This window comes from Anomalospiza imberbis, chromosome 19 (genome assembly GCF_031753505.1).
Source record: "Anomalospiza imberbis isolate Cuckoo-Finch-1a 21T00152 chromosome 19, ASM3175350v1, whole genome shotgun sequence".
Lineage (NCBI taxonomy): Eukaryota > Metazoa > Chordata > Aves > Passeriformes > Viduidae > Anomalospiza > Anomalospiza imberbis.
Genome location: NC_089699.1, coordinates 6,708,370 through 6,733,297, shown reverse-complemented (window position 1 = coordinate 6,733,297; position 24,928 = coordinate 6,708,370). Strand labels below are relative to the sequence as shown.

Genomic DNA, 24,928 nt, shown 5'->3' with positions numbered 1-24,928 from the left:
CAGAGGCAATCAGGGACCAGTCCTGCTTCTGCTGGTGCTTCCCAGCTGCAGGAAAATCGTGCATCACCACCTGAAGGGATGCATGGAGAAGCAGCAACCTGAACTTCGACTCAAAACACAACAGGAACTTCTGCCAAAGTTCAGGCAACCTCTGCCCCCTGAAGCTGTCCTTGGGTTCACGCTGGGTTTGAAGCCAGCACAGTGGAGTTTGACAGGAAAAGCTGACACTTCAGATGCACTCCTATGTCAACAGCTACAACATTTTACTTGATGGGGGAATCTGTCAGCAGATTGTCCTGTCACAGCCAAGGTGCCTTTGGACAGAGGGTCCAACACAGAACGGATTTCCCACAATTTATGTTGGGCAATGCTCGCTGCTGCCAGGGCACAGAGGGCTCCCAGCAGAAAGAGGGCACTGACAGCCACCAAAACAACCTGCAGCCTTGAATGAGAGGGAGCTGGCTAAGAAAAGGAGTAGATGTTCAGGGTTGATGGATAATTAGTGCTGTAGGGTGAATCCTTCAATGCAGAAAAATGGGTGCCCTGCTGTCAGCCCCTTGTTTGGATTCACATCTCTCTGTGAGCAACAAGCAGCAAAATAAAACTTTTCTTGTAAAAAGTCAAACAAAATGGTTTGGGTTGAAGGGACCTTTGAGATCATCTTGTTTCAGCCTGTCCGCCATGAGCAGGGACAACTTCCACTATCCCAAGCCCTATCCAACCTGGCCTTGGACACTTCTAGGGATGGAGCACACACAGGGTCTGGCAGAGGAGCAAATCTTGGGTGAGCAGGCAAAGCTGAGTTTTACCAGAGACAGAGCAGGGTTCGGGTCTTTGCTGGCCTGCACCAGGAAACTGCACACAGAGAGAGGAGGGGGAGGAAGGCAAGGAGCCCTGAGAGGAAGAGCTCTGGCTGAGACCCCACCCTTGCTGCTCAAAACCCCCTGACACTCCTCCTGCTGCTTCTGAGGCCCTTTTCTCCAAAATACCTTTTTTCCTGCAGCCCTGCAGCACTTGTATTATTCCCACAGCTCTCTGGCAGCCCTTCAGCCCCCACAACCAAACCAGCTCTGCATCACCCACTGTCAAATACCCACTTCGTCCACCCCTTGTGCCTCTGGCTGTCACTTCTGCCAATGTGCAGGACAAGTTTCCTCTCCAGCTGCAGACAAAGGGTCACTCTCTGAGCAGTCTTGAGATGAAGAGGGAGCCGTGGAGCTGCAACAGAGGTGAGCAGAGGACACCAGAGGTGGGTCTTACCCAATCTGGGGGTCAACCATGAGCTGAAGAGCAGTTTGAACACCCCAGCTGCTGTAAAGCCCTGGTGCACAGGTGTGCCCACAGCAAGACAGCACCAGTGCCATGCCACAACCTCTTGCTGTATCATTTTGTAGCAAGGCCAGGAGCAGGATCCAAACCACACAGCTCCATCAGCGTTCAGGGCACCATGTGAGACTCAGCAACATCCCCCATGGCCTCAGAGCACAGCCAGCACAATGCCCCAGCACGGAGCCCAGTACCACCAGTAACATTAGTTACTGCAACAAACTGGTGAGCGAAGGGGAGACACAACCTGCACTCCAACAGGCTCCTCCAGAGGGTGTCTCAGGGGCTGAAGAGGTACAAGAACACGATCCAGGAACGGCCCTTCTGGATGGAAACACCGCCCACAGCACTCGGCTCTGCTGCAGAGGGGAGCGGGGAGGGAAAGGTTTCCTGGTCCATGGCCAGCACTGCTGTTTATGGAGGATATGCCTTCCCCAGGGTGTGTTTCAACAGAGCACGAGACTCACAATTTCATAGTTCACTTTCCCTCTCCACCCACCAGGAACTTCTCATATATTCTGGAAAAAAAACCTACCCCAAAACAACCAACAGCCCAGTGCTTTCCAACCAGGCTCCCCTCCCAGAGGAGCAGCTGTCAATACAGAGATCAACCAGGGCTTTTCAGGCAGCTAAAGTCAGGTTTGACCGGTTCTCCACTTGAATGGATCAAAGAATGCAAGAAAGGAGAGAACTGGGAAATATTTTAGGTGCTGAAGCCCTCTTCATGGCCCAACAGCTTGTCTGCTCTCAAGGTTGCCTGCTTTGCTTCTATCTTGTCAAATCTGTGAACAATTAAACACAAACCCTCTTGGTGAGTGTTCCTGGAATGGCAGATCAGCCTTGTCACTCTACAGAGCCAAGAAAAACCACAAGGGGAAGGAAAACAATTAAGCAAAATTAAATGTTTCAGGGTTGGGGAGGGAGAACTGGGGGAAATGGTAGGGCCCTACAGGATCATCCTCATTTCCAGTGAAAGAGAGGGCAAAGTTTAAATACTTGAGCAGAAAACAGCAGGGAAGGGATGACCAGGTTTATGGGCTCTTCCATCTCCCCAGGGAACAGAGGAGATCAGATGGCTCTGGCTGATGAGAGGGGCAGGGACACATCAGCCAGCGCTGAGTGATGCTGTGGCTGTGAACACGGCCCTGGCAGCACCAGCATCTCTCCAGGGCAAGTTCTGCCTGTGCCAGCCTGAGGAATGGACATTGCCGGCAGAGAATAAATCCCTCTCTTTGGCCCACAGCCCCCAGCAGAGACAGATCCAGTGGGAACAACTCGTGTCTCCAGCCTGATGTCCACCTACAGCCCAGCCCCACATCTCAAATCAGCAGCAGGCACTGCCCACAGCCCCGAGGGAGCCTCAGCCCAGCCCTGACACATCCCAGGGTCAAATTCCCAGCTTTATCACCACAAATCCCTCGCAGCTGCCTAGCAGCAGATCCTGAAGTGCCAAGGAAAAGCGGAAAGCATCCACCTCATTTTCCATCTAGGAAGTGAGAGCACACGTGTTAAGTGATTTACGCAGGGGCATGGAGCGATTCAGTGGAAGAGCAGGAAGAGGACTCCAACAGCCCGGCTTTAAAGTGCCACGAGATCATTCCCTCCTGCTGCTGCTTGAATCCTGACTCACTAGTAAATAAAAGCTGTGCCACAAAGCAAATCTGTTCAGGAGAAGGGAACCCTGATGCTTTTAGGAGAGGGGCACCCCTAAGCTTTCAGCACTGTTGTGATAAACATTGTCCATTTTACTGAATAAAACCCCTCCCTACAAGGACATAAATCAGAATTTACTGTCCTCAGTTCTAAACCTCAGCACTTATCTGCTTTTTACAGCCAGACAACCTTTCAGAGGTGAAATTCAAGTGGACACTTAGAGGGTGGAGGGACATCCCTGGGACAGGGGAGAAGTGATGCAGAAGGGGGAAGCTGGAAGGAGGCTGGAGCGGGGATTGCAGGCTAGCCTCGCAGCTCCCGGGGCTGGGTGGGGAATGTGGCAGTGCCCACCTCATCCCTCCACCCCCGAGGGTGAGCCAGGGGCTTTTAAAGGCCCAGAGCACGGCAGCACTGCTTCCCGCGGCCGTGCATCCCTGTCCCGCACTCGGGACCGTGTCCCCCTGTGGAGTGCTCCCGTTCCAAAGAGGTGGGAATTTGATCTTACCCTTCTTGTGCTGCTAATAGCTCCTCCCTTGACTCAAACCCTAAACTCCATCCTTGTGATACCCTATAAAAACCCCATGACCCTGCCTTTGCAGGTCTTTCATCTTCATCCCGCCCCTCCTCCCTCGGGGTAATAAATGGATTTTTGAGCTTTATGAAAATAAGACCTGTCTCATTTTGCTCCCATGCCCAGCACCAGCAGCTGCACCCTCCCTGGACATGATGAACTCTGTTGCTTGACAACTCTCAGAGCAACTCTGTTGACACAACAAATGGTGGAGAAAGTGGGCAACCTGTGAGGACAGCACGACCGGCGCCCCGTATTTCACCCGCTGACGGCTACACCTTGTGAGACCCCCATCTTTAAAGGAAGACTCAAGAGCACCATGGCAAGAGGCCAGGTTGAGAGTGACCTTAAAAACATGGGGGTAAAAGGCTTACAAGGCAGGGAATTCCCAGTAAAGGCACCAGCTGACTGGGACCGGGCGATGGGATTGACATCTACCATCGCTCAGCGAGACCTTTATGAACGGTTGAAGTTTTTTTGTTTTTCATGTGCAACACAAGGCAACATACCATGAGCTGTCACCCCCACCTGGCCCCTGGCACATCCCTGGGGATGGGGATGAGTCAGTGGGAGCGACAGAGTCAAAGAGATGATGGCCAAAGCCTCTGGGGATGCTGACACATCCACCCGGGATGTGGGATCCAGCTGCTGCAGGGCAGGGTGACCCTGATGCCCTGGAATGGCTACAGAACAGAGGCTAGACAGAGCTGAGAGGATAAAATGGGTATTTATTAGAGGCCTCCAACAGATACACATTGGGCTGCCATCTGCACCCAAGATGGACAATAGTCATGAGTTTTTCAGACAATTATGAGTTTGGTATATTTACATATCAGGGGTTAATTCTCCAATTACAGCTTCAGGTAATGAAGTCACATTCCTTCATTTTGCTCCCCCCCAGTTCATTTTTGCTTATACTTTTTGGGGCCTGAGGCTGTGAGGGTGTCCTTGGTTCTCAGGCCCAGAGGGAGAGTTTTGTCTGACCAAAATGTGAAGAGAGCTTACTAACACTCTGTATGGAGCTCAGAGTTATACACTACTGCAGTACAGGATCTGAAAAATATAAAAGCTAAAAACTTAAGGCATCAGAGGGTCAGCCCAGGGATCTGTCACCTGACATGGGACAAATTTCCTAGGGGCATCCTGGTGGGTAGTGAAGCCAACCAAGTTGTTTCTCATGCAGGGATCCCCCCCCGCCCCGCCATGTGTGTGCTAAAAAAGCAGCCAGAAGTTTCAGGATGTTATTTACAGGGTATAGGTTTGAAAAGATCAGCTGAAGCAGTGGGAAAAGCTTCTTTGCACTCCTTTACATACGGTGTAGTCAAGGAAACAGGTCTCTGTACTGGAAAATGGGAGATCTGAGGCTGATGCACAGCCCCAGGCAATTGATTCTTTGCAAGTCACCTTGTGAAGAGAAATCATAATGTTTCTGCAAAAATCCTCAGGACCTTGCCTCCAGCTCGCTGACAGCAAACATCACCCAAGTCCTCTGACCAGAGCTGGGGTCCCTGCAGCAGTGTCACAGCAGCAGCAGTGACAGAGACCCACCCAAAACACCCGTGGGCAGCACAGCACAGCACAGCACAGCACCTCTGTGGGCTGGATGAGCCTCCCAAGCCCCGATTCCCCCCAGGTCAGGGCAGTACAATGCTTGGCATTTCCACTCAGATGAGAAGGTCTGGAAAGTTCTTTGCTTGCAGCCTGAGCAGAGCCAGGGATCAGCAGCTCATGGGCCAGGCAGCACCAGGAGCTCCTGAGGAAGGAGCAGAGACAGAGCCTCACACAGGACCCTGCTGCCCCCCGACCTCAAACAGGGGCTGCTCAAACCTAAAGCCCAAGCCAGAATCTCAGAAGCACCCAAACACAGGGAGTTCATGACTTGCTGTAGCTAACCCAAAATCAGCAGCACAGGGACAAAATCCCAGACCTAGGCACCAAAACCAGCCTTACCCACACCAAGATGTGTCTGCCCAACACAGCTGTTACCTGCAGGGTTTTTTCCTTCCCTTTTTTTTTTTCTCCCAGCTAAAGGAGAAACTGTCCCTGGACTCAAATCCTGGCTTCACGTCCTGATCCTGCAGCTTCACACCACTCAGCTCCCCAGGAGCTGCTTTTCAGCTTCATGGGTGTCCTTTAAAACAAGCCTTCCTGCCAGCTCAGGATTTTAACTCTCCATCTGCCCCCCTACACCACCCAGATGGATTCAAACACACAATTGCCCCTGACAGAGGCTCTGGCTTCATCAGAGCTGCTTCAGCCAGTGTGGGTCACTCCATGCTGTGTGTGCTGGGTAGGTTTGGTGCTCACTGGCACTGACAGGGATCAAGCACCCAGAAAACACCCAGAAAACACCCAGCACCCAAAAGCACACACCCCTGCCCCCCAGACCCCTCATGTCAGCCTCTCCTTTTATCAGCAAGGCTTGTGACGCCAAGGCTCCTCCATCCCCATGAGCAAGACATGGAAGCACAAAACCCTGGAAAGAAAAAAGCATCTGAAACGAATAAAGAACCCACATCCTGCAGCCTTGGGAAGGAGAGGAGAAAGTGCTCCAGGCAGGCAGGCAGTGCCAGCTGGCAGGGGCTGGGCTGCTGGCATCGACAGATGCTGGCCCAGGTTGGGAAGCTGTGGAGAGAGAACCCAGCTTTGTGGGAGTCAGGGAGAGTAATTTCGGAATATATGGACCAATTCCTTCATTAGTAGCCACACCAGAGGGTGCCCACACCTCTGTGCCTTGACCCCATGGGATTCTGAAAAAAATCAGACAACAGAAACACCAAATTATGAGTATTAGTCTGCTCCAATGTGCCAGAGACCAAACTTGGGTTGTCTTGATAACAGGGTTTAATTTTTCTAGGCCGAGCAGGCAGCAGTGAAATGCAAACCCAGCATTATTTCCACAGCCTTGAGTGACATCATGGCCAAAGCTGCAACCTGGAGATGCTGCAGAGCTGAGGGCAGGCTCCCCCTCAAAGCCTGCATCCAAGCACCCACACTGATCCCCTGCCAATCTGAGCTGGCTTCCCTGGAAACCAGAATTTGCTCCAAGGACAACTGCTTTAGTTTATCAGGTACCTGGTCATGATCTGATCACAAAATTAATGCAGATCTGTTTGTGCAGCACTGACTTCACATGGGGGAAAAAAAATCTTCGTTTTGATACAAGAAAGACATTTTTTACAAGGAGAACAATCAGTCACTGGAACAAGCTCCCAGGGACACGGTGGAGTCCCCACTACTAGAGGTTTTCAGGATGTAATTGAGAGCTGTGATAGATAATCTCATTTAGGCTCCCTTTCCCACAAAAGGCTGGGCCAGGTGATTTTTTGGCATCCTTTCCAACCTGGGCTGTCATTCCACAGGGAAAATACACTCTCAGATTTATTGTGCGATTATTTGCTCGTAAAACTAATGCATTTTATTCACCTGTAAACCCCTGCCCATTCTCCCCCCCAAGCCACAATCCAGAGCTGTTTATAAGTCTCTAACAACACTCTTGGCATCAGCAACCCAAAACTCAGTTAAACCTTACACTGCAGGGCTATTTCACTTCACCTGCACTCAAAGAGCATCTCCATCCTGCAGCACAGGCTCACGTGGCAGGGAAGCAGCACCTGGGTTAATCAGGATAAATCAATTTAACCACAGCAGCCTGGAGTGCTGGAGGACAGGGAGGGCCATGCTCTGCTCATTTTCAGGGGAAATTAAGCTTTCAGTGTTGGTGCTTAGGAAGGGAGAAGCTGCCCTTGCAAACAGACACTGCTGGGAAGAAACAATGGATAGAGCCCAAGAAACTTCTTTAAAATGGGTCAAGATCCATGGATATTGGTTGAGCACACACATAAAGGATACTGTCTCCATCAGCTGTCCAGAGCAGCCAGCAAGCACTCACAGCCCACGTGGAACAGCCCCAGATCCCACCCACAACCCTGTGTTAGGGATTCTCCTCACTGCTGTATCAGAACAGCTCAGAGCTCCCAGCTGCAATTCTGCAACCCCTTCACTGCCAGGGAGCTTCAGCAGAGACCCAGACACCAGATCCTTACCCAAAATAAAAGGGAATGGCAGCACAAACCCCTTTTCCTGAGGAATTCTGGAACATCGGGGCAGAGCAAGGAATTTTCCCTACATTTACTGCTCCTAACATGAGGATGCCACAGAGCCCTGAGCCCAACACAGCACTCCTCTCTAACAAATCCCTCTGTCCACGAGTTACAGCTGCAAGTGCTGCATGGAAAAAGCCAACAGGACACAGATATTGTGTTTCTGAGATCATTAAGGCAACACAAGACATGTGTTGACCCAGACATACTTCCCTAACTACGTACTTGCTTCTACTCAGCATTATGGTATGCTGGACCTTGGAAGAGCCCTGACTCGCATGAGAAATGTCCTCCCTCACCCCAGCAGCATGGGAATCGCCTTGCTAGGAGGCTCCAAGTCATCCAGCAAAGCACAAAATCTGCAGAGGAGCTCCAGCCCTGGGGCTGGCCAAGTCCAGCAGAGCGGTGTCGAGGAGCGTTACCTGAGCTGTCAGGCCAGAGATGAGTTGTGCCCCACAGTGGGACCATATTTAATGGAGATGAGCAGAATTTCCAGCAGATTTAAGAGCAGACATCAGGAAATGGATCATGCTTCATACCTTGACATGCCTCAGACAACTGTGGGAGTGCATCCGCTGGCCAGGCAGCCAAAGGGGCTGGGAGCAGCACGGAGCTCTCCGTGGACACAGCGCCTGCAGAGGCAGCTCCAGAGCCCCCAAAAGCCCAGATCCTTCCCTGGGAGACCTTCTGCTCACTGAGACAGGACCTGCAGCCCCCACAGGTTGCTACAGAACACCTAGGGTGAAGGTACAGGTGGTTTTTACAGGGCACCGCAGCAAGAGACGGGGTCAGCACCAGGCAGGGACATGAGCAGTGGGACACTGACAGCAGACAAAGGGTTAAGGATATATGGGAAGGTGTCCCTGAGTGCCAGGGCTGGGTGAGTGCAGTGAGATCTGACAGGAGGTGGAACCATGTGTAAATGCACAGCCTGGTGTCCCATGTGTGGTGTGCTGCAAGCCAAAAGGAAAATGTCTGGCAAATAAGGTGTATGGCTGTGAGAAGCCACTAAAAAGAGACATGTCAGGCTTTTATCTGCCATTTCCTAGGGACACCGAGAAACCTGAGACAGCAAAGATAGCTGAAGTCATCAGAAGCAACTTCTGCCCTGACACACACCTTTAGAAGGTTAATTTCACTAAAATAAATGAAGGAACGGGTATATCCCCTCACACCTCCAGCAATCACAAAGAGCACCCTGCTTTCCTTTGCTCTCTCTCAGTTCAGGCATGCAGTGCTTCCCAGGCAGCTCTGAGAATATCAAAGATGTTTTGTTGTGAGCACCCAGCCCCTGCAAACCACACGCTGCAGTCAGGGGGCTGTGTCCCTGCTGCTCAGGATGATGGATAAAACCATGCCAAACTAAGAATATTGATCATAAACATACCTGCAGTGGATGTAACTGAAAGGTTCAGAGTGATCACCAATGGGTTAATTAACCCTTTTTCTTCTTTCTATGCACCTCCAGCCCCCATGCCTGGCTCTGCCCAACACATGCCACTCACTGCAGTCAGGTGTTATGATCACATATTCATCATCATCTGTTAGCTCCTCAAATGAGCTTTCCCAGTGCAATTTCAAAGGTGACATGAATGATTTCACCGGGAGATCACACATCACTGCTGCACCCGTCCTCTCACCCCACCCCGGCAGAAACCAAACCCCTCTGCTCAGGGAGCTGCAGACCCTTCCTTTTCTTTGAAGAAGAGGCAAGAGGCTCCGCAGCATTAACAATTAAAGGTCTGTAGAGAGATCCGAGCTAGTCAAAGGGACCGGCCGCTAGGGAAAGACAGGAGAGCCATCTCCAGGCCACTGCCACCAGCGCAACCTGGCACGGAGGGACAGAGCCCAGAGCACAGCTCCCAGCCCCAAAACCAGAAACAAATCCATTTAGAAATAGTGCTTTTCATGCTTTCATAGCTTTCAGAACCGTGTGAGAAATGAGTTAACTGGATTAGAAGAGACAAACAGGTCCTGTGAGATTGTGTTTCTTCTGCCAGCACCCACAGGCATCCCCCGGGACTGGCATCTTGATACAAAGCAGGCAGCCCCTCGCTGCCCCACAGCTGGCACTGAACCTGGCACAGCCCTGCAGCCTCACCTCGCACCCCCCGTGCCTTCCCCTGCAGCTCAAGGTGTTTGGGATGGGACCCTGGGTCAGGGACACGGCTCTGGGAGGAAAGCCCGAGCTCTCCCTGGGCAGAGGACACCCCAGGGACAAGCCCAGCCAGCAGCTGTGGGAAAACAGTCCTCAAAGAAGAGGCCAGGCTCAGATGCCACCAGCCCTGGAGTGCCCTCATTCCATCCAGCAGCCCCACACTCGGCTCAGGAGTCAGCTCTTCCCACCCACAGGACTAATTAAAAGCATATTTAGGGCCAGAGCGGTGACTGGGACAGGGCCCCCAGCGTGGCATGGATCTGCTTTCATCCAAATCATCTCCCAGTTAGTCACCAAAGGCAGGGCCCACGTGCTGGCTGTGACTGAGCTCTGCCCCCTGCTCCCCTCCTCCAGCAGTGCCGGAGCCCACGGCCCCTGGGACCCTCAGAGCACATCAGGAGGGCCAGGGTGAGCTGAGCTCTCCCTGTGCACCCACACTGGGCCATGGATCTGAGAGTCAGCAGCACAGCCCGATGATACCAGAACCACAGAACCACTTAGGTTGGAAAAGACACTAAAATCATCGATTCCAACCATTATTTGTCACTTCTGTGCCGAGAATCTGTTCGAGAACAGTTTTGTCACACATGGTTTGTCATTCCCTCCACTGCCCCATCTGAACAGCTGTGTCCTGCTGTGCTGACCCCTTCAAGCAGGAACCAGTGGAGTAGATCACAGACCTGACCTTCTCCCCATCCCATATTTCACACCAAAATCAGGTCTCACAAACACCACCAGGATGGTCTGCACCTTTCCAAGGTCCCACACAGCGTTTGAGTGAGGGCAGAGCAGTTGTGTTCATCATCCTGGCAGCCTCCTCAGGTGAAGGCACACACCACATTTATGTACACCTGGCCCAGGCCACCAGGCACAGCCACGTGCCCTCCCTGCATCCCTGCTCACAGCAGGGAAAACCAGTGGAAAACCAGTTCCAGATGCACTTGGACATTGTTTTTTGCAAATATTGCTTCAGGGCATTAGCAAGAGCTCCTGCACCTTTGCACAAAGATGCTGTGGGGTCTTCCTGCCCCCCCTGGGAGCAGTGACAGCCAGCCCGGGCACCAGGGCTCTGTGCTCCTTGCACAACGAACAGCCTGAGGGCTCAGAGATCCCCACCTTTGGTGCTCATTCAGAACAAAGAGCCCTGGATCACACCACCTGGGTCTCCCCAGCCACCCTTGCAGAGCTGCCCAGCACCTCTGTGAGGAAGAAGTGGCCCCAGCACTGCACCACGGATGGGCTCAACCCCCCTGTCACCCCCTCCCGTCCCTGCCCAGTGGCACAGGCTCTCCAGCCCGAAGCTGCTGAAACACCCACCCGGCTCTGAGCTACAGGCAGCTCTCAGGAATGCTTTGAAGTGGCTCAGAGCAGAGGAGAAAGCGCAAGCAGGAGAGATGGACAGAGGGATGAGAAGGTGCCACCCGCACTCTGAAGAGGCGGTGGGGATGCAGGATGCTCCTGCAGGTAAATCCTTATCCAGGGCCAGCGGGTGCTCTCAGCACATCCCTGCATGGGGCACGGTGGGTCTGGAAGGGGCCAGCGGTGGGAACAGCCTTCCCTGGCCACAGCTTCGCTCCACCCTGGCTTCAGCGCTTCCTCTGGCCGCTGTGGTTTCCCTCCCAGCGCCGATGCCCAGCAGGGAACGCCCAGGACGAGAGGCCCGGTGCCCAGGAGGGTGAGCGGGCTGTGCCCTGGGGTGGCACGGAGGAGGGACACCCATCGGATCTGCCAGCCTGGCCACAGACACCGCTCCTTCATCTTCCCTGGTTATCCTGGTCACCCTGCTCAGAGGGGGACACCACGCAGCCTGTCCCCCGTCCCTGCCACCAGAAACAAACAGCCACAGCCACCCCCGAGCAGCTCACGGCAACGCCAGCACCCCCCAGCAGCTCCCCGGAGCCGGGAGCAGTTCTTGGAACCGCTCAGACATGCACCTCTGGGCGGGAATTGCGGGCAAAGCGGGGAATTAAATGGAGTTATTCATTGCTCTGCCTCTCCCCCCACGCACGGCCAGCAAGGTGAAGCCCAGCAGAAAGCAGGGAGCAGCCCTGGGACACGCAGGCAGCTCCTGCCCAGCCAGGCAGCACCGGGAGGGCAGAAACGCGGGGAAGATACTTTGGCAAGCAGGAAAAGCTCCGCCACAACACACACACACAGCCAGGAGCCAACCTTCAGAGCAGAAGCGCGTCTCCATGCCAAGAGCTCGGCGATTTTCCTCCCTCTGCCCGGCTCGCAGCTCTGAGCTAACAGGCTCAGCATTCATCCCCCCGCGCCGAGCGGCACATGGGAGCGGAGGGGGGGAGAGAGGCACTCAAATGAAATCCAGACCTAGAAAGCAGTTTCTTCTTCCCCCCTGCTTCTTTTCCCCCCTTCGCCCCCCTCCCGGCTTCTGCTGGAATCACCGTCTGTCTCAGGGCTCAGGAGGATGGGAAAAAAAAAAAAAAAAAAAAAAAAAAGGGGGGGAAATTGCAGAAGGGAAGCATTGCATGAAAAAAAAAAAAAAAAAAGGAAATAAATAAAGGAATCGGCTGAAATCCACCCGGAGCAGGGCTGTTCCTCTCCTCAAAGTACAGAAGCTGCTGGAAAGGTAGGAGGGCAGAGGCAGAATATAACATATTAAAAGATCAATAGCCTACCTGAAATCCGGTCCCTCTCCATTACTACGGGATATATTTAGCATCCGCGTGTCACGGCCGTCCCTTTTTTCGGTGGCGTCCCCTTCTTTCCCCCACTCTCCCTCCCTCCTTGCCTTGCCTCCTCCTCCTCCTCTTCCAAAAAAAGCTCTTTGTCTGGTCTAATTTCTTCAATCTGTTGCAATCATGAATGCATCCAAATTACCACATTTCCATGTGCTGATCATATGTTTGTGCTCCAAACTGAAGTAGCTTTGTCTCTTTGAAATGAAAAAGAAGAGTAAGAGAGAAAGAGAAAGGAGGAAGAAGAAAGGAAAAGAGGGTACATGACCCGAAAAATCCTGTAACTCCCAGAAATACTCCACCAGGCGCAGGAAAACTGGAAATCCCGAGTCCTCTGTAAAACAGTCTTAAAGCTACAGCATGCGAGTGTCCAGGGGAACGCTCCAGCCTCCACAGCTCCCTCTTAATATCCACCAGGAGATGCTTAAGGAGCTTGGCTCCTCACAATAACAGAGCGAACAACTCATCCAGCTTCTCAAATCTCTCCCCACTTCCCCAGTCTTATTTTCCTGCTATTTCCTCTATCCCCTCCTCCTTCCTTGGCTCCAGCATTTTAAAAGAGCGCAGATCCCGCACGCTCCCCCTGCCTTTTGCCAGGTCTGAAGTTTCGATTCATGCATAAACTATTCGGTTGATGAAGGCTGACTTCATTCCAAGCTCAGCATCACGGGGCTGCTGCTGCTGCTGCCGCTGCTACCAGGCGGGACCCGAGTCCGGCACGCGTTCCCTGGTCCTGCGCACCCCTCGGGGGCTTCCCCGCCGGCCCTGGCAGCGCTTCTCCCTCCTCCCCACGGCAAGGCAGCGAGCAGCAGGATTTCCGAGCCTGCCAGAAGCGGGAGTGAAAGTCTCTGCCCCGGGCAGGAGCTCTCGGTCCTCTCCCCGGTGTGGCGGCGGAGTTAAGGTGGGATTTGAGAGCGGGTTTCGCTCCCGGAGATGCCCGGGCAGGGCGCGGGGGAGCAGAGGAGCCCTGCAGAGCCTGGTGCCCGCTGCTCGTGTGCCCGGAGGGATGGAGGGATGTGCGGCTGCAGAGATGGGCTGGCCCACACGGAAACTTCCACTTGGCCGCCGGCCCGGGCAGGCAGCGGGGACACGGCGTTAGCACCTCCAGCGGGGGCTGCCCACTGCCCCAGCACCCTGCACCACCCTCCCGAGCCATCCGACTCTGATTCCCGGTGATAATCACGGAATTCACAGAATGACCGGCTTGGAAGAGACCTTCAAGGTCATCAAGCCCAGCCCCAACACCTCAACTAAACCCTGGCACCCAGTGCCACATCCAGTCTGTTTTAAACACACCCAGGGATGGTGACTCCACCACCTCCCCGCACAGCCATTCCAGAACTTTAATACCTTTCTGTAAAAAACTTCTTCCTAATATCCAACCTGTATTTCCCTTGGTGCAGCTTGATCACCCAGCCAGATGCAAGGGCACAGCCTCCATCCCCAGAGCTGGCAAAGAAATCACTCAACCCCCATGCCAAGGCAATGCTGGGAGGGAAGGCACAGCTGTTCCACAGGCCAGGTGTGCTGACAGGACCCTTGTGTGAGCTGCATGGTCCAAGTGACATTTTTTGCCCCAAGAAGCTCACAAATTCACATGGAAAAACCCAAGTGTGACAGCTGTGACACAGCCTGGCACTGCTCTCATGCCATGGGCAGAAGGACAGGTTATTGCCCAGCTCGATGAATAAACCTCCACGGAAAGACTCCAAGCACTGCTGAAACCTTTGCACAGCCTGGCCTGACACTCTATCACTTTCCAACACTGAGGATTTGTCCCGTTCAGCAGCAGATGCAGTATCAGCGTCCCCAAAGCAGAGGGAGGATCACAGCCAGCACCCAGCGGTGGGGTCAGCCCAGCCCCCCGGCAGCACCAAGCCCTGCACATCCCCAGGGAGCCGGTGGGAGGCAGCCCCAAGACAGCCCAGTCCTTCGGGAAGGTTCTCTCCAATGTCTCTCTCCCCCAGCCTGTTATTCCCTGGGCAGAGGAGTTCAGATTCCTTCCCAAATCCTGCTCATTCACGATGAGCAGCAGAGCTCTGCATGTTCCTGCTGCCAGAGCCCAAGGCTCTGGAGGGGACAATGAGCAATGTTTTCCCATTGACAGGCTCAACCCACGTTTCCTGCCTCAGATCTCAAAGGTGCTGAACACAAAGCAAGGACACGGGAGAGCTGCACGGCCCAGTGGAGCACAAACCCCACTGCACTGCCTCCACCAAGCAGCCCCATGGCCAAGCTCCTGAGGCTGGAGAGGAAGGGGAAAACCCCGGGAAAGGATGGAGAAAGGAAGAAGATGAATGGAAAGGAAGAAGGGATGGGGGCAGCGCTCATTTTATCCTCCAGACTTTAACCCATCAAGACCCAGGTGGCTGGGAAGGAAAAAAGCACCATTCCTTGCAGGGCAGATCACCAGGAGGCACTCAGGGAAGTGAACCCAAACTCTGCTTAATGCAATTGAACTTGAAATGCACAAAACCTCCAGGTAGCTGCTCTCATTCAGACCTGAAGCACTCATGCAAATTTTAATGAATTCATTTTAAGGGTGCAGTTAAAAGTGTGTTTCTGAAGCAGTGCTCACAAAGCACTAAAAGGTAAATAATGGGATGTCTGTGAGTGAGAGAGGAGTACCCCGTGCTGGTGATATCAACATGGGGGTTTGCTCTCTTCAGAGGTGTGTTTCCAGTGACCCTCATGGTCCAGGGCTGGGAATTCCCCATTTTTCCTAGTTTTTGAGAAGCTTCTCAAGTGTCTGTTCAAACGGGTGCTCAGTGGTCTGTGCACTGTACAAATGTGTACAGAGAAAGAAGATATACCTTCCCTTTTCTAGTAGTACTGCCGTAGTGGTTTTTGTTCTCCAGATTGTCAATTACAATCTCTCATGCAAAACCACCACAGCTGCTAAAGGGTGAGGGGAAGCCAAGCACGCCCAGATTTTAGGAAGAGGACAGAGAACTCTGCCCTGGCCAGCGCTGCCTTCTTGGGGTTCAAACCCCCCAGGGCTAATTTTGGAAAAGCCACAAGGAGAGAGAGGAAGCAGGAGAAGGAAACCACTTTTAGGGAAACCACTGCTATCTGCTGTAAAAACAACCCCAGCTTCCATCTGCAAACAGTGAGCAGGCACGAAGCAGGAGCCCCGCTCTGCTGCCAGCCCGTGCTCACGGGGCTGGCACAGGGTGCACACGTTTTCCCTCACAGGTTTGGACACTGCCACGGGTGGCAGCCAGCAGGAAGCACTGCCAGGTGCAGAGAAAGCAAGGAAGGAAATCACAAAAAAAGAAAGTTGAGCAAGCCCTGTGCCAGGCTCAGCTGGAGCCTTTTCTCTCACCCTTTGCCAGGCCAGGAGCTCCTCTCTGGGCATGAACCCAGAGATAAGCAGGGACTGTGGCCATGGCACAGAGCCCAGGGCAGCAGTGGGCAGCCAGGAGGGGCTTCAGGACTATTGCCACTGTCACCAGCCCCAGCAGTGGCACAGACACCTGCAGGTGTTATTTTTGCTCCTTGTCTGCCTCTCCAGTTTTATGCTGGGATTACGTTCCTGGGGCATTTAATTTGAGCTGTTTTCTTTCCTGCCTAGTTCAATGCAGTCCCTCAGTCACAGCTGACCACTTCCACCTGTGGGAAATGGATTTGTAGTGAGTTTGTAAAGTTTAGTAGAAAGTTTATATAGTCTGTATCTACATGTAAATTTTAAGATAAGAAATGTTGATTTAGAAATGTTATAAAAGAGGATAGATATTGTTGAGAGAGAAATGGAGTTTGAAAAAGGTTTTAAAGGTTAGTTTTGTAAATAAGATCAGATATTTTAGAGAAATAGAATTATGAAAGATGTATTATAGTAAGATTTATGAAGATTAGTTTTAAGGTATTTATAGTATATTGTGGTGAAAAGTTGATAGGTTAAGAAACGTTTATCGTGTTTTGTAAGTAGGAAATTGGTGTTTTTTAAGAACTCTCTACAAATCCATTTCCCATATCACCAGGGCTTTAGCACATCAGCCAGGCATCACCTCACAGCCCCAGCCCTGAGCTGGAGAGGTTGAACGCTGCAAGCCCATTCAGGGATCAGAGGTTCAGGCTGCACTGGGAAAGGTGCAGGAAGCAGCCAGAGCAGCCAAAGGCCTCCAGGGCCTGGAGAGGCAAGAAAAATGGGGATTCAGCTGGTTCTTTACAGGTTATCTCAGCTATCTCAGCTAACTGGATATCTGGGAGGAGAGCACAGAGAGAGGACAGTGTGGCAGAGTGCAGCATTCCTAAATCAGATTATGTTTAATGAAGCATTTTCACATGAGGAAATACAGGTCCAATCAGGTGCTCCAACTCAATCAGGTGTTACTCCATTATATTCACTCTATGCCTTTTGCCCCCGGGCTGCACTGAGCCAGCAATGAGAGTATCTGAGCCTCCATGGACTGTTAGCTCTAAAAACCTTTCTTTTACATTTCTATGAGCCTTGATGGTGGGGAAGAAAGAAAACGTTGGCTAAAACTGTCCTTTTCATTTGGGAAAAATTTAAAACCAAACCAAGGAGATGCTCCTCCTCTGAGAGCGTGAGGTACTCACACTCTCAGTGCTGCTGCCCTGCTCTTTGCCAGGTGTTTTTTGCCTCCTCACTCCACCTCCCTCTCCCAGCTGGGCACACAAGGAGCAGCCCTGCCCAGGGCTGCAGCCCTCAGCTGCTCCACATGTGCTGCCAAGCACTACATTTGCCACTCCCTGGCTATTTCTTACAAAAACCTCTATTTGTTCAACACAAATCACTCAGATCCTCCTGAGTTACTCCTTTCCTGAGCCAGAGACCCCGCCCAGGGCACAAAGCTCATCACCACGCACAGCTGGGGTGGCCGTGGCAGCAGGGGATGGCTGAGACACATGGCTCCTCCTGTCCCAGTCCCACACAGCCCCCTGAGATGCCCCTCTCCTCTGTTCTGGCTCTCAACCTCTCTGCCTGAAAGCCTCAAGCTGCTGGAAGTCCTTCGCTCCTCCCCATGCTCTCTGCTCACTCTTTAACACTCCTGTGCAGAAGAATTAGCAGCAGCTGGCAGGGCAGAGCGAGAGGAGAGGCAGGACTGGGCACTCCTCACCCTCCTGGGAGAGCAGAAGGAGTTTCAGATAAATATTAATTCTTCCACAATCTTCAGCTGATGTTTTCCTTCCTGGACCCCTCCCTCCCATTAGTCTTGCCCTCTTGACCCTCCTTGACATCCCCAAACATTGGGGGCAGTCCACACCTGAAGCTCTGTGGTCATTCCCTGCTGGGGAAGGCAGAGCTCCATGGGGCACTGCTGAATTTGCTCCTCTATTCAGCTTTGGTGAGAGCCCAGCTGGGTCAGCTCAGCTCTGGGGTCCTCAGCATCAGAAAGACAAGGACTTGCTGGAGAGAGTCCAGAGGAAACTATGAAGAGACCACGAGGGCTGGAGCCCCTCTGCTCTGGAGCCAGGCTGGGAGAGGCTGGGGGTGCTCACCTGGAGAGAAGAAGGCTCCAGGGAGAGCTCAGAGCCTAAAGGGGCTCCAGGAGAGCTGGAGAGAGACTGGGGACAAGGGATGGGGGGACAGGACAAGGGGAATGGCTTCCCAGTGGCAGAGGGCAGGGATGGATGGGATATTGGGCAGGAATTGTTCCCTGGGAGGGTGGGGAGGGGCTGGGATGGAATTCCCAGAGAAGTTGTGGCTGCCCCTGGATCCCTGGAAGTGTCCAAGGCCAGGCTGGACAGGGCTTGGAGCAACCTGGGATAGTGGGAGGTGTCCCTGCCATGGCAGGGGTGGGATGGGATTTAAGGTCCCTTCCATCCCAACCCATTCTGTGATTCCATGATTCTCTGAAACCAGAGCTTTCCTGTAAAGTCCACTAATAGTAAATAAACATCTAATACTAGGGAAATATCTAACAACAGTAAATACCTACCAGTAAATATCTGATATTTAGATGGGGACTGTGGGTTCAAGTCCCATCTGGGCCACCAGAACTGATGGCTGATCAAGGCTGGCCTAGAACAGGTCACCTCCTTCCATCCATTTCCCCTGTTCCTCAGAGAACAGGGAGCCTCCCCTGCCAGGTGCTGTGCACTTCCACAGCTGTGCCACTCCCAGTGCCCACTGCCACCTCGGCTGGAAGTCTGTCCTGTCACTGCCACCAGCCCCAGGAGGGTCCCCTCCCCTGCCCATCAGCTCCTGCACAGGCAGCTCGAGTGCCAGCACAGCTGTGCCCTCACAGGACACGGCTGGGGCTGGCAGAGGTGGCAATGAACATGTTTCTCTCTCTGGAGCACTCGGGATACTTTCCTCCATCCTTCAAAAGGGGAGAAGAGAAACAGATGAGATAAATCCACACTCCACTGCCATTGCTCTCCCCCCTCTCTGCTGCACTCTGTCAGGATCTATTGAAAGGGCTTTCAAGGCTTCCTCAAGAGATGTCTGGTGCTGTGGGGCTCAGCACACCCCCTCAGCAGCACACAGCCCAGGGCTCTGAGCACCAGCCCGGAATCTCTCAGCTGTGCACTCAGGCGTTCCTGTGAGCAACACCCAGCTCTGCTGGGAGCACGTGGGAGCCCCACAGGACCCTGGCAGGCAGCTCAGAGTCCACGTGCCAACGTTACACAAGTCCCTGCGTGTGTGTCCCCGCAGGAATCAGGCACCTGAGCCTGATTCTTTAACTTCTTGCTGCCCACAGCTGGGATCACCTGCATGTGGGAGTCCAGGACATCCCTCTGGCTGCCCTGGCTGTCTCCAGACCCTGGCAGGGGGCTCGGAGACCTTGGCACCAAGTCAAAAACACCTGTGGCTTCCATTTTAGCCTGTGGAAAAAACTGCCAACTCTGTATGAGGAATTACAAGCCACAAGGGTTTGAGTAGTGTGGTAGTTGAATTAACACAGGGTGAAAAAGTAGAATTTAGGGGCTTTTTTAGAATGGGGTTCAGGGGACAAGATGGAGGGATTTGGGCATGTCCTGGCCTTCTTCTCCTTCTTCTTGCCCTCCATGTCTTGCTGTGATGGTGACACTTTTCTATTGGTTTAGGGTAGACACACACTGTCTAACATAAATGATAGGTATTGGCACGTTATTGTAAAGATAGCACACATAGTTTTTGGTATAAAATGTGAACACTGCCTGAGGACAGACAGAATGCCATGGCCGACCTGCTGGACAGAGCTCAGCAGGGCAGAGAAAGAATTTTATAGATAAGGAAAAATAAACAACCTTGAGAAGCCGACACTGCGCGTTCAGACAACTTCTTTGGCTGTGCGAGTTGGGAAGCAAGGACTTTTACATTCTTGGGGTCACCTCAATCTCCAGACCCCGAGACCTGCAGAGCTGTGCCTGCAGAGGGGACTCCCCAGGCTGGCTGGAAGAGTCTGGTGGAAGTCTCCAGTCTGTTTACCTGGTCACTGAGAATTTTAGACTGACCCCTTCCTGTACATTTGACCTGAGGCCACGGACAAGACTTCCAAAATTGCATGATAGAACTAAGATTATAGGTGTGTAGTTGGTAAAAAAACCTAAAGTTTAAGGTTTTAGAATATAGTAATATATATATATAACAAAATAGAAGTCTTAGGGCAGAGGCTGGTCCTTCTTCTTCACCTTCTTCTTCATAAGTTTGGGTAGTGTGTAATTGGATAAAAAAGACAACATTGTGAGCCACAAGTAGTTAGTTATTAAGTTAAAAATAAAAATAATTTAAGTGTCATTTCTTAATTAGACAGTTGATCATTAAAAAACCTTGTAGAAAGAGAGATAACACTCAATTTTTAGCATATTAAAATACTGTAGAGCTCACAGTTTAAAAGACTGTAATACAGATAAAACCTAATAAACGTCTGAGTCCGACCAAAAAAACAAAAACTCCACAGCTGGTGACCAAGCTGCACCCTCTGCAGCTTTGCCCTGGTGAGGAGAAAGGCCATGTGTGATGAAGGGACACGTGTCGAGCCAGGGTTTGTCCCCAGGGAGCCCGAGGGGAGCGGGTGCTGCGTGGGGACACTCTGGAAGGGCCGCACAGCTGGGGTGACCGCTGTGGTGCCTCACACAAAGGGGAATACAGGCTGCCCGAAGAAACTTGTATGACCTCATCTAAGGACACATCCAGAGCCATGAGGCTGCAACCACAGGCTCCAGTTAACCCCTCAGCTGCTCCACCACAGCAAAAGGCACCTCGGTGCTACAAACACAGAATCACAGCAGAATGAGGGCTGGGAAAAAAGCCCCAGGGCTCATTGAGTCCAACCATTAGCTGTGTTCACCACCAAACCATGTCCTGAGTGCCACACCCACACGACTTCTGAACATTTCCAGGGATGGTAATTCCACACTTCCTTGGGCAGCCTCTTCCAATGCCAGACCACCCTCCCAGTGAAGAATTTTTTCCTGATATCTAATCTAAACCACCCCTGGTGCAGCTTGAGGACGTTTCACCCCACACCAAAGAGATGTGCATCCGTTGTGCATCCCGGGGTGCTGCACTCCCACCTGGATCCCAGCAGGAAGCTCCAGACAGATGCAGGACAAGCTGAAGGGCTGGGCCAAGGTTTACAGGAGGTCACCAAGCTCGGTTTGCCACACTGACACGTGGAGGGCTGTGCTGTGAGTGGCAGTGCCCACGTCTGAGCTGCAGCCGTGTGACAGTTGTGACACCAGTCCCCTGAGGACAAGCCCCTCACACACCTAATGGTTTTTACAGCACTCTGGATTTGCTTATGTAACAGCCATCATGCACGCTCCAGCGGGGAGCCCCCGGCTCCTGACATTCCTTTTGTTTATCTCTGTCCTGGTTAACCCACAGCCTCACAGAAAGCAGTTTCTAGACTTGTCCTCTCACAGATTCCAGGCACAAAGAGAGGAGATGGTCCTCAGGGCAAGGTTCTAAGTCAAGGGATGGAAACAGCAAGATCTGTTGTCATATCTACCATGAATTTTGAGCAATCCAAATTAGTGAACCCTGCTGAAATCCTGCTGTCCCTGTTAAAGCCATGATGCCAATTTAAACTATGCCCACAGCTATGTGTGTTCAGCTCTTCCACCCACCTGGCCTCACATCTTTCCATTTCAGTGCCCATGGGGAAGGATCCCTGGACTCACAGGCAGGGCTCAAGGCACAGCTTTCAGGTTCTCTGCTGCTCCATTTTTCCCCAGCTATGAAACAGCAACATCAATAGCTATCAAAGGGAAAAACCAAATAAGACAAGAATTATCTGTGTCCATCTTGTTGAAATTTACAAGTAAGTCTATAATATTTTTATTTTGTTAATCCCAGGTACCAGAGACCTCTGGGGTGCCCTGGACAGTGTGGCAGTGCAGTGACACTGGGGTCAGTGGGGTCCTAGAACTCATGCCCTGAGCGGAAGCTCACAGGCTCAAACCACAATCTGCACCTTTGAACCACCTCACTTCTCCTGCATCCCCAGCCCACACTGGTCCACCCACTGAGGCTTCTGGCCCAGCTACCTGGGCTACCATCAACATGATGGGTGAACGAGGGGCTTGAGCTGGTGCAAACAACATCTGGATGGGAGTCTCTCCTCCTTCTACCCTGGAGAAGCATTTAGGCATTACAAAGCAAGCTGTTCCAGCAAAGGTCCCAGTGAGTGCCTCTTTCAAACACAACCCAGAGAGCTGGCCTTCACTTCCTGCCTCTCCAAATTATGCCCTGCACTTCCAAAAAGCACCGGGACAAGTTGTGGCTGATCCTCAGCCAGCTGCTGACGAGGCAGAAGCGGGGCTGTGCTCTCTCTTTTTGGGTGGAAAAGCCCTGCCTGCCCTGGCCCTGGCAGGCTGCCCCTGCTCCAGGCAGTGTCACAGCCACACAAAGGCTGTGAAACAGGAAAGCTGAGGCACCTGCTCCCCTCCCACCCCTTTGGGACCTCTCGTGAACAAAGCACCTGAGGCACAAATAGCACTGGGCCAGAGCAGTGCTGCCGAAACACAGCTGGAAGGCATCGTCCCCCCTGCCTTCACCTACACGGGGAAAACATGCTGGTTTAGCTAAATCACTAACTCTGCCTTTTCATGGACCCTCTCCTCGTGTTACCCTTGCCAGGGAAGTTCCTTCCTCTTTAGCAAAAACTGAGTTGTAGGCTGGAAACAAATCAAAGTAGAGCACAGCTGGCTGCCCGAGAGGAACACGATCTCTGTTCCTTCCACTCCAACTGCTCTGGGCTCTTTTCTGGCTGAGTTGTGAACACACCACTGCTCCACATGGCAAATGTCAGCAAATATTTCTCTGCTTTAAATTCATCAGGTACAGTTGTAGAAAAATGAGGTGGGAGTAACTTCCCTGACACGCCATTCCTAACTGGTGCACTCAACACCTGGAGGGGTGGAACAGCATCCAGAGGGACCTGGGCAGGCTGGGTGGGCCCATGGGACCCTCAGGACGTTCAGCAGGGCCAAGGGCAGTGTCCTGAACCTGGGTCAGGGCTATCCCAAGCACCGGCTGGGCAGAGCAGGGATCAAGACTATTCCTTGAGGGGTTGGGGTGGTGGCTGATGAGTCCATAAAACCCAGCAAGGTGCACTGCTGGCCCAGAAAGCCAAACGTGTCCTGGGCTGCAGTGCAAGGATTGTGAGCAGCAGGTCAAGGGAGGAGATTCTGCCCCTCTGTTCCACTCTCCTGAGATCCCTTCCTGCAGAGCTGCCTCCAGCTCTGGGGCCATCAACACAAGAAGGGTGTGAAGTGCAGGAGAGAGTCCAGAGGAGACGACGGAGATGCTCCAAGGGCTGGAGCCCCTCTGCTCTGGAGAGAGCTGGGAGTTGCTGCCCTGATTTTTTAAAGTGTTAAGTTTTCTTTTATAGTTCTTTTGAAAGTTTTAAAGTTCTTGTAAAACTTCTTTAGCCTTCTGATAATGGTTACATATTTCTACTGGAATTCTCACGCACCGTTCATGTAACAGTGATTGTTTTCCATTCTTCTTTGTGGGAGGAGAGAACTGATGGGCTGTTGGTTTGACCAGTGTGGTTGGAGAGGTGGAAATTCCATCCTCCAATCCACTGTCACTTTTAGAATTCCATATATTACGAGGTCAGAAATAAAATTTGCTCTTTTTCTCTCTTGAACTCACCAAGCGTCTGTGTACTCATTTCGTGTCCAACAGCGACAGGGGGTGACCTGGGGAAGGCTCCAGGGAGATTTCAGAGCCCCTTCCAGTGCCTGAAGGGGCTCCAGAAGAGCTGGAGATGGACTTGAATGCCACCCCAGGGGCTTACCTGGGGCTGCACTGCAGGTTTGAACCAAAGCAGCCCCACAGCCCCAAAGCCCTGGGGCTGAGCACTGTTGGATGCCAGCACCACACGACCACTTCCAGAGGGACAAGGGAATCTGAGTGGCAGAATGAAGTTTCCAAAAGAGGTCAGCATCAGCTCTGCAGGTTCCTACCCTCACTGCACACCCCAAGGCAGCACGTGGATGCCTGTGGAGCTCTCTGGAGCTGGTGGCTATGGAAATGCACGTCACTCCTTCCTTTGTTTAGGGTGGCAAAAAGCCCAAAGCAACCTAGCCCCTACTGCAACGCTTCACTTGCAACCACTGTTCAGTCATCCCAACCCCAATTTATCTTTTACAGGAATAAAAGCTTCTGGGTGCAAGGCCAGATGTGCAGAGGGGAAAATTTGGACCTGAAACAAGGGGAAATTGAGCTGCATTTATATGGAGTCATAAATATTTACTGCAAAGTAAACTGAAGGACTGAACTGCTCATTTGATTTTTTAAACTTGAAAAAAAAAAAAGAAAAATTAAAATTTACAAGGTCTCTCACCAGAAAAGTGGAAAAGTATATAATTAGAGTCTAAGGAAAACAAGCTTGAACAAATGTGCTGTGTCTGTCAATGTGGATTCCCTACACCCCAGCTCCCTTTGGAGCTGCACCAATTCCCCCTTCTGTCCTGTCTGCACATGAGAGCAGGCGGTGCCAGGGCTGAGGCAGCAGCTTTGTTTGTGCATATGTACAAGATAAACACACACAACAGTTCCCAACTGCCAGCTCTGTGCTGGTGGCCGAGTTTTGAAGCATCAGCTCTAAAATGCAGCTCAGTCCTCCTGGCCTCTTGCTGTCATGAGGCTTTAACACCCCCACAACGCCAAGACTCCCCAATAATTATCACTCAATGCACTTTTGCTGCCACTTGACATCAGTTTGGGGTGCTCTGACCATAATTCCATCCCCCCACCGATGATGGTGATGGCGCAAGGAACTCCAGATGCCAGCAGCAGGGCAGTGTCACAGCGTGCCAGCCCTGCCACCCTCTCCTGTGCCATAGGTAGCTGTCCCAGTGCTGGCCAGCAGTGCTCAGGAGGGCCAGGCAGGCAGTGTCCCAGCTCCCAGGGTGTTCAAGTGCACGTTCAAGCAGCCATCCGTGACTAATCCCCATCCCACGTGTGCTGGTGGCTGCTTCCAGCCAAGCACTGAAGTCACTGCTCCAGGAAGGCACC

At 52.4% G+C, this 24,928-nt stretch overlaps 2 protein-coding genes across 4 annotated transcripts in view; both read right to left on the bottom strand.

Moving 5' to 3' along the window:
• CD7 (CD7 molecule) overlaps positions 1-24,928 on the bottom strand; it is a 203,626-nt gene that overhangs the window by 110,396 nt on the left and 68,302 nt on the right. The gene's annotated exons all lie outside the window — the stretch shown is intronic.
• The window catches only part of SEPTIN9 (septin 9), a 143,599-nt gene that overhangs the window by 91,395 nt on the left and 27,276 nt on the right, over positions 1-24,928 (bottom strand). The window contains exon 1 of one of the 3 annotated variants that reach the window (XM_068209336.1): positions 12,448-13,034. The exons of 1 other annotated variant lie outside the window; for it this stretch is intronic. In XM_068209336.1, coding sequence (XP_068065437.1) covers positions 12,448-12,469 — 22 coding nt within the window. In that variant the 5' untranslated portion in view covers positions 12,470-13,034. Of the gene's footprint in view, positions 1-11,980; positions 12,093-12,447; positions 13,035-24,928 lie in introns of those variants that run through there. One more of the 3 variants, XM_068209333.1, reaches the window with a different exon arrangement.